The following is a 9,210-nucleotide window of genomic DNA, read 5'->3' as shown; positions in this document are numbered from 1 at the left end:
TGAATTTCCTGGTTATAGAAGAGAAATGATTTATAATCACACTATCCGGTGTCACCCAGATGAGGACGGGTTCCCTTTTGAGTCTGGTACCTGTCAAGGTTTCTTCCTTATATTGTCTCAGAGAGTTTTACCTCACCACTGTCACCTCTGGCTTGCTCATTAGGGATGAATTTATACATTTCAAATTTATAACCTGAATTTATATATTTCTGTAAAGCTGCTTTCTGACAATGTCCATCGTTAAACGTGCTATTGAATTGAACTGAATTGAAAATCAGAATAGCCTACAATATTGTGGAGGTTCTGCCAATGACCTGTAGCACTATTATCAAGCTGTATAGGAGTGCTCCATGAACAGCTGGCAAGAATTACTACTGGACAGTTACCACAGCCCAGCCAGACAGTTTATGCCATCCTTGAGTTACTTAAACATATCACTTTACCCATTAGCAGGCAGCCATGTGCCCTCTGCCTATTTCTGCCACCATTACATGTTAACCAACGATCTCAGAACATACAAGTGTAACAGGAAAGCCTCTTGATAGCTAATCCATGCCAGAAGCACTCCTGTTTAATAGAACCATATCTGCACTACACTTTGCTTTTGCATACACATGCAGTCTCACATATACTGTATATAATGTATTGTTGTAAAGATTAATTCCTCTGTGGAACTGTAATATATAAACCACTAAAGATTATGGTTAACCTTTAAAGTATTATTAGTCTTCACAAGGGTGAAGCACCTGGCACCTGGAAAGGTAACAGGAGAGATGATAATAAATGTGAGCACACTGTATATACCAGTGCTTCTTTTCTTTCTATTCAACAACAACAACAACAACAACAACATATTGCCAGCCACATTAAAGACTTTGGAAGGGTTTCAACAGGGTCTTTTGAAAGAGGCATGAAACGGCTTTGCCCTCTCTTTTCTTCACTCTTGTTAATCTTCCCCTGTGAGGAGGTCCTCTGGGAGGGGAACCAGCGGCTTGTACAGGCAGCAAGCCAAGTATTTAGAAGTCACTCTGCTGCTGTTGATGACAGACTGAAAGTGACTGCAGAGTAAACAGTTCAGTTAAAGCTCATAAGCGTTGGCTGCCAATTTACTAGTTCTGCAACAACTAATCGATAAAATCGATAATTAAAATAATCAACAACTAATTTCATTATGGATTAGTGTGGTCTATGACGTCACTGTGGATAATCCCATCAGTAACGTCAATTCACAACGGTGAAAAACGCATTTTTATGAATAAAACCCATCTGAAAAACAGCGGAGGTCACAGAGTGAGCTGCGGGAAAAGTACACGATCCAGGTTGTCCAAAACATGAGAATGATTCACATTAAGTGCTTCAAACAAACTCGTAAATGTGTTAACGTGGCTCATCGGGTTAGACGCTGCGACAGATGTGTGTGATGTTTAATGTGTTCCAGACGTGTTTTCTTCAGCACAGAAATGACATTTTTACCTTTATATCCTTATCTGTAAATGTTCAGAAATTCACACCAGTATTTCCATTTTACATAAAGACTCGTCCTGACAGCGAGCGTGTCTCCATTAAACTTCAGTGAATGAGCGCACGTCCACGTGTGCGCGTTAATCAAACAGTGCACAGTATAGTGGCGAGGCCAGAAATTTTGGTGAAACAGAGTGGACCTCAAAGCCTACTCTCAAATTATATCATTTACAATATGTGATAAAAATAATTTGACAATTAAGATTAGTTAAATGTGATTTGTTGTTGTATTCATGAAGCTGTCGGCTAACAACAAATCACATTTAACTAATCTTAATTGTCAAATTATTTTTTATCCCATATTGAAAATGATGCAAATACATTTTCACACAGGCCCAGTTGGTATTGGATACATTTTTTGTTTCAATAAATAATATTTTCATTTAAAAACTGTATTTTGTGTTTACTCAGGTTGCCTTTGTTTTAATTTCTGAAACAATGTAGTATGAGACATACACAAAAACAGAAGAAACCAGGATGGGGGCAAATACTTTTTTACAGCATTGGTGTGTATATATATATATATACCATGTCTCATACTAAATTGTTTCAGAAATTAAAATAAAAGGCAGCCTGAGTAAACACAAAATACAGTTTTTAAATGATAATGTTATTTATTGAAGCAAAAAAGTTCTCCAACACCAACTGGGCCTGTGTGAAAATGCATTTGCCCCCGTAGTCACTAATTCCACAAATCTATGAAACCGCATTCATAATGGGGTTCAGCTGGACTAGACACAACCAGACCTGATTACTGGTCTGGTCCCTGTTCAATAAATATTGGACAGTGTTTATTTTATGTGTGAGCAGTTTAGTCATGGTTGTCATGGTAACGGTATTCCGACATAACTCATGTCGCGGTCCCTTTAACAATCCCACAATGCTTTGCCAGATTAATGCGGAAGAAAAACACTGAGTTCAGGTAATAACCGGAACCCGTGTGTGTGATGTGCGTTGTTTGTCAGATGTACAAATACAGAATTTATGTTTAAAATAAGCCTTCCGTCGGTTTAGGGTAGAGTAAACATCTATAGAGCTGAATTAAGTGAGCAGCTGGGCTGACGGCACTGCAGTGTAGATAGATATCATAGTGAAATGAGCAGCATGGCTAAATCTGGCGCTGTGTTCAGGAAGTATTGTGTCGTTAATTGTGCATGTGGATAATTATCGGGTCATGTCCACTCTAAAGAGGAGGTTATTGTCAAAGACCAGTGTTTGTGCACCAGTAATGAAGCGACTCCATCAGCCGGGAGGTGGAGGTGGAGGCAGAGGCAGAGGCGAGGGCATGGATGAAGACCCGACCTGCAGTCAATACTTTCCCAGTAAAGCTGTTAATGGGACCAGGCTGAGATCCGCCTTCTTTAACCAGCCATGTGTTGATTTAGCCAAGGCCCTTTTGGGTAAGGTAAGCATTGAGCTTATTGATAACTCCCTGGTTAAATGGTTAAAAGTAGACTTGTAGGATTTAACACTGGGAGTGATGGTAATTCTGTGGCTTTTTTTTAATTTGTAATTTTTATTTTTATTTATTTTTTTTTTTTTGATGCCATCTGAAGCAGTGTTTATCAACCCAAACCCATTTTCTGCTCTTTTCCAGCTCCTAACAGATGCACTGTATGGCCAAACGTTTGTGGACGCGTTAACATTACTCCCATATGTGCTTGCTGAACGGGACGTCCCGTTCTTCATTTATTCCATGTTTGCTGTTATTATGCACTCCAGTCTTTGGAGAAGGCTTTCCACTAGATTTTGGGACGTGGCTGTGGTGATTTGTGTTCATTCAGCTACAAGAGCATTAGTGAGGTTGAGATCAGACACTGATGATGGGTGATGAGATCTGGGGTGCAGTTGGCGTTCCAGTTCATCCCAAAGGTGTTCAGTGGGGTTGAGGTCAGGGCTCTGTGCAGGACACTCGAGTCAGGGGCGTAGCCCAAAGATATTTTTCTTTAGCCCCGAATAATTCTCCACTTTGTTTGTGGTTTGTCATTATGTAACTGAACATCAGTTAAAGAAATGTTGTAAGTTTGTATCTTCAGTGAACGGAGGCGATACCAATCAGACAGGGTTTACAGGAAAATACGTGCAAATACTCGTGTCTTATTGGCTGATAGTCTCTCAATTCTGCGCAACGCTAGCTCATACAGTCAGTTAGTCTGAGGGGAAAAATGAATACATGCCAATTTTTTCTTTACAGGGGTTGAAACTGAAGCCAAAACCCTAACATCCTCTCATTCTGAGCACTAAAACAGGGCGTGTAAATGTCTATATGAGTTCCAAGTTACGTGAATGTGATATGAGCAGAGCATAACCGCTAATGTGCTTTGCATGGCACTGTAGCAACTAAACCAATACAATGATCGCTTAGCTGTGCCTCCCCTTGGCTAGTGACACCAAACTAGCCCAGTCTCGTGTTAGATAGCCAATAAGTTTGATATTTTATCAGTCTGGAAGTCATGCAAATGGTAATAACACCCGAGGCAAGTTTTATGATTAATCCAACTTTTTGTCCAAGCCCTCACATGCAAGAAAAAAATGCACAGAAGCAGTCTATTGAGAAGTACATTTTTGTATGTTTTTTTATGGAGAAGAATCTTGCCTCAGCCCTGGATGATCAACAGACCAGCTAACGCCCCTGACTCAGGTTCTTCCACTCCAACCTTAACATGCCATGTTTTAATGGAGCGCGCTTTGTGCGCAGGGGCATTATTACTTTATCCTGTGAAGGGAAGTTGTAAAGTTACCACATACAAAGACATTCGATACAAGTGTGAGCTTCCAACTTTGTGGCAACAGTTTAGGGAAGACCAGCATATGGGTGTGACGGCCAGGTTTCCATAACCCTTTGGCCATACTGTATAGTGTGTTTAGTGTTCTTAACAGCTCATTAACAGCCCTTCCTGAATTGAAGTGGGTGTGTTAGAGCTGGGAAAATACCAAAATGTATTGCACCCCGGTCCTGAGGGTACTCCAGGACCAGGATTGGGACCTTGTGTACCAGAGCTTTGAAGCATATATCGAAAAGGTTGGCACATTCAGGTTCTGTATCAAAGGGATTATTGCTTTCCTTTAACATCATCAATAATGATGAATATAAGCTTTGTTTAGGGATTGCTTTGAGAATAGGTACACGTTTTTGGCAGTTTTCGAGTAGTCTATACTCTGTATAAACCATGTACGCATATACTGACTCACAAAGCCTGCCCATTTAAAGAAACAAAGAAACACTGTCACTTTCACACAATCTTACAGACATGATTGCATCAATGACCTACTGAGTTAAGCAACTCAACTTAAGTGCATCCACGAGCTATTTCTATATCTACAAAGCAAAAATCGCATCCAAAAATAATATCTACTCTGCCATGGATGCACAAACCGAAACGGAGAGTTGAGGTGAAATGATTTCATGCCAGATCTTCATGTGTATATGTAGATCTATCTATCTATCGACCTACCTTACCTGTCTAACACACTACCTAAACAACCAGTCTAGAGAAGCATGCCTATTTGTTATAAAGCATTAACATAGACTATAAAGCATTAACATCCCCCTTGTCCTGCATATTGTAGTGTTTTCCTTGAAGTGGGTGTGTTAGAGCAGTACAAGGGGTACCCCAGAAGGAACATGGGCTTATGAGATGGCACAAAATTCAGAGGACAGTGGCACATTTTTGCATCTGTTACACCGTATGACGATTAAATTGTAGGTGACCTAAGAAATAAAGCGCTCTTCTGTCTGCAGAAACGGTGCAAGGTGATTTCCCTCGAGTTCTGATCCAAATGCATTCCAGGGCTTCAGATCGGAAAATCATGCACACTCAGAGTACAGTCATGTTTTATGGCAATTCTCTGAATTTGATGAACAGATAAAGAAGATCTACACAAACGATTTCTGCATCCTGCATGTGTAAGACAAGGTCAAGCATCTTGTTCATCTTTGCTTGTAAAAATGATCTCTCATTGGGTGGAAATAAATGGAATTATGTTACAAATCTAAACTTACAAAGCTGTTAAAATATGTTTTGACACAAAAGCTACATATCATGTTAAAATCAAGTAGAAAATGATGCAAAGAGAAATCTGATTACTATTAAATGTGCATGAGGTAGATTTGTGTCATAGAGCCCGGGCTAGGTCGATGTTCCCAGAGGTCCCAGCTTGGAATTTTGAGCTGAATGATCGGCCCATTGCACTTTTTTAAAATTGTTTTTCAGAGTTCCGAGTACTATGGATTCTGGCATTTTCTGGCATCACCACATTTATTATAAAATATTGGAGTTAAAATCTGAGGTGTCTAAACTTTTTCCCCCACACAAAGGTAACAGGTATGGTATGCTAATGAAAGATATTTCATTCACAAATATCTTGATAGCTATTGCTACCACATTATGGAAAAGAAAACTGATGTGCTTTGTCAAGTCAAATTTATCTATAAAGTGCATTTAAAGACAGCAGCAATTGATCCAAAGTGCTGTACAAAACATTCAAATTCACCACATTAATTAACATTATAACAAAGAATAAAAAGAGTTAAAGGTGGTGCAGACCTCGCGTGAAAAGGGAGACTGTTGTAAAGTTCAGGACCGACCACAGAAAAGGCTCATCTTTCATCGTTCACCCTTCATCTTAGTTTGATGACGGGGGATGGATAAAAGAAATTGATTACATGATCTCAGCGCTCTAGTAGGAGAGTAAAGGTGAAGAAGGTCAGTGATGTACTGCAGAGCAGAACCGGAAAGAGCTTTGCATACATACATTAGAATTTAAAAATCAATTCTACACAATTCAATGAAGAGATGCCGGAATTGGGGGGTTGGGTGGGTACAGTATGATCCACAGCTTTTTGGTCCCATTTAAAGATCTAGCTGCTGCATTTTGCCCAAGCTGCAGACAAGCTACAGCCAACATACAGAGAATTACAGTAGTCCAACCGTGATGTAACAAGAGCATGAATCTTGGGTTCTAGGTGTTTTCTAGAGAGAGTTAAATGCCACAGCAAATATGTAGACATATGCTTTTTCTTGCTGTGCTTTTTATTACAGCAGCAGTACTGACTCAGCATGTTCTGGAAGTGCCTCATTATCTGATTATCTTGCCTCATGTATACTCAGTTTGGAGGCAGGATTTCTGGTCAGACTCACGAGTGCACATAGTGTTTATTTCCATTCACAGAGACTATTTAAGCAGAAATGCCAACCAAATTAGTAATCAGTGGCACAACTTTCTGTTCTCTCTGTCTGGAAGTATGCCACTGTTTGCAATTTAAGACTGCTTGGAGCTTTAAAGAGCATGGGTGTGAGACGTATGAAAGCAATTATGTCGGAGGGTATTATACGGCCTGCTGTAGAACCGTCAGACCCCCGCACTCCTCTGTAATATGTGACCATGTGTTCTTTGCAGTCAGAGAAGAAGGGCCTTATTCTACTCTCTGTTCGTTTCATTACACAGAATGCCGTTCTGGCTTCCTAATTAGTTACAATATGGGATAACCTGTGCATGCTTTGCATTTCAGGACGTTGTATGTGGATGCTTGGAGAGAATTAAAAAATAAAAAAAGAAAGAAAACTTGCACCATCAATTATAAATGGTGTCAGTTCTTACAGGAAGCATATTCCATCTTCTGTATTCAGCAGTCTCAAGTGGCTCGTGTGTCAAAGCACTTCAATTTCAATTCCTAACCCTAAGTGTTTAAATCCACAGTTCTGTCAGTCATTTAATTATGGATGCGTATATTTTTTACTGAGTTGCTAGGCTATATACAGGTTAACACAGAAGTATAAACCGGGCCTCAACGGTGGCTCTGAAAAGTGCAGGATTCCATGATATATTCCCAGATTTGGTATAACATGCACACCCAAAAGTATCAATGAACAATATTATCAGGATTTCTATGGTTAATACATTGTCCTTAGCGATTGTTGGCTGTATTGGTATTATCAAAGATGGCATAAATTCTACTGTACATGATTTTGCTGAGTCTTTTTTTGGTCGTTGTGGAAAACCACTCGAATTGGTGAAATTGCAATCACATGAAGTAGTTTCGCACAGTCTTTCGCAGTGATGTTTGTTGGTAAATGAGACCTTCTAACTGTACTCATGAATCAAAGAGGGCTTTGGCTGAATGCGTGTCGTGGTGATGTCAGATGAAGCGTATTGGCCCAAATCTGCGATAGGCCTAATTTAAAAAATAATAAAAAATTGCAAGCTCCTCCGAATATTATGGAATTTGCTTGATTTTCCGCTCATTTCTGCGATTGCAAAAATCACGGAATCCTGAAGGGACTGATAAATGGGACCTACTAGTTGTTCCAAACCTATCCATAAACAGTACAAACTGCAGCTACTTTTACCTGCGTTTTGATAGATTAATGGGACAGTTGCACCACCTGCTGACAGTGTTATTAGCTTGCACGTGTTCATTTCTTCTCTGAATTGAATGAGTGGCGTGTTTCACTGGAGTGCAGGGTTAACCAAGTGTTTTCATTAAATCTAACGTGTTTGTAAGGTGCTGGTGCGCAGGCATTCTGACGGCACGGAGCTGAGAGGCAGGGTGGTGGAGACGGAGGCCTACTTGGGCGGGGAAGACAAGGCATCGCACTCGGCTGGTGGCAAGCGCACAGAAAGAAACGCAGCCATGTTCATGAAGCCTGGCACCATCTACGTCTACCCCATTTATGGCATCTATCTCTGCATGAATATCTCCAGCCAGGGTGAGGCTTCCTGCTCCTTTAACTTCAAACCCACAAAGGTTGAGAAACTTCACAAATACATAGAATAAGTTCCATTCAGGGTATTACTTTGATGTGTGCGCGTGCTTGTGTTGTTTCGATGGTGGTAAAGTATTTCAGGTTTTTTTAAACTTTATCTATGCTTTAGGTAAGATGAGGAGACAATCACGTTAACTGCTGCTTGTCTGTGTGTATGTAGGGGAAGGAGCAGCTGTGCTGTTACGTTCACTGGAGCCCCTTCAGGGTCAGGATGTCATGAGGAGGCTGCGGGCATCCAAACGTAAAGAGGGTGCCAAGACGGTGAAGGACAGAGAATTATGTAATGGCCCGTCTAAGCTGTGCCAGGCCCTGGATGTCCAGCGCAGCTTCGACCACAGGGACCTGGCCTCAGATGCTGATGTGTGGCTAGAGACGGACACAGAGTGGGAGATGCCAGGAGCAAGAGACTTGGTTTCAGCCCCTCGGATTGGAATTGAGTCCCATGGAGAATGGGCCTTCAAACCACTGCGATTTTACCTGCGAGGTCACCCTTGTGTTAGTGTGGTGGACAAAGTGGCTGAGAGCAAGCAGTAGGAAGTTGATGAGTCCCATGAGACTAAGACGGGAAGATGTTATGATGCTTTAAAAATCTTAGTGTTGCTATGACAGGAGCAGTCCACTAATGTCTAGAAGCATCAGCACACGTGTTTTTTGTAATAAATTTCTAGGTCTGAGTGTGTGTCTTGTGATTTTAAAGATGTGTAGACAAACTGCTTAGCATCTTTTTCACCCCTTACCTTTTCCTTTTCTTACCCACATTCTGTTTTTCCTTACTGGAACCCTTGTGGTCTCCAGTTTCTGGGTCTGGAATGATCATTATGGCACAAACTGTGTCGGTCCAGTTTGTATGACAGTATGATGTATCACATCAGGGATTACCCCTTATCCCATTGTAGGAAAGAAAACAAACTATTCCTTTTAC

General features: G+C 40.8%; 1 protein-coding gene across 2 annotated transcripts; it reads left to right on the top strand.

The window, feature by feature from the left end:
• The first annotated feature begins 2,210 nt into the window (after positions 1 to 2,210).
• Positions 2,211 to 8,962, top strand: mpg (N-methylpurine DNA glycosylase). 2 transcript variants are annotated; one of them, XM_053612766.1, is made up of 4 exons: positions 2,211 to 2,443; positions 2,748 to 2,926; positions 8,027 to 8,231; positions 8,449 to 8,962. In XM_053612766.1, exons 2-4 carry the CDS (start codon positions 2,750 to 2,752, stop codon positions 8,820 to 8,822), a joined length of 756 nt encoding a protein of 251 aa, XP_053468741.1. In that variant the 5' UTR covers positions 2,211 to 2,443; positions 2,748 to 2,749; the 3' UTR covers positions 8,823 to 8,962. The 2 variants fall into 2 exon arrangements, with proteins under 2 accessions (XP_053468741.1, XP_053468740.1); XM_053612765.1 differs by lacking the exon at positions 2,211 to 2,443 and having other exon boundaries at positions 2,450 to 2,926.
• The last annotated feature ends 248 nt before the right edge of the window (positions 8,963 to 9,210 follow it).

The sequence above is a fragment of the Ictalurus furcatus genome, chromosome 24, assembly GCF_023375685.1.
Source record: "Ictalurus furcatus strain D&B chromosome 24, Billie_1.0, whole genome shotgun sequence".
Classification (NCBI taxonomy): Eukaryota; Metazoa; Chordata; class Actinopteri; order Siluriformes; family Ictaluridae; genus Ictalurus; species Ictalurus furcatus.
The sequence above is the reverse complement of the archived record's forward strand: the minus strand, read 5'-3'. Positions and strand labels throughout refer to the sequence as shown.

Coding starts and splice junctions, on each gene's coding strand:
- mpg (XM_053612765.1), top strand. CDS start 2,696: ATGTCCACTCTAAAGAGGAGGTTATTGTCAAAGACCAGTGTTTGTGCA. Junction 2,927..8,026: donor CCAAGGCCCTTTTGGGTAAG/GTAAGCATTGAG, acceptor CGTGTTTGTAAG/GTGCTGGTGCGCAGGCATTC. Junction 8,232..8,448: donor CATGAATATCTCCAGCCAGG/GTGAGGCTTCCT, acceptor GTGTGTATGTAG/GGGAAGGAGCAGCTGTGCTG.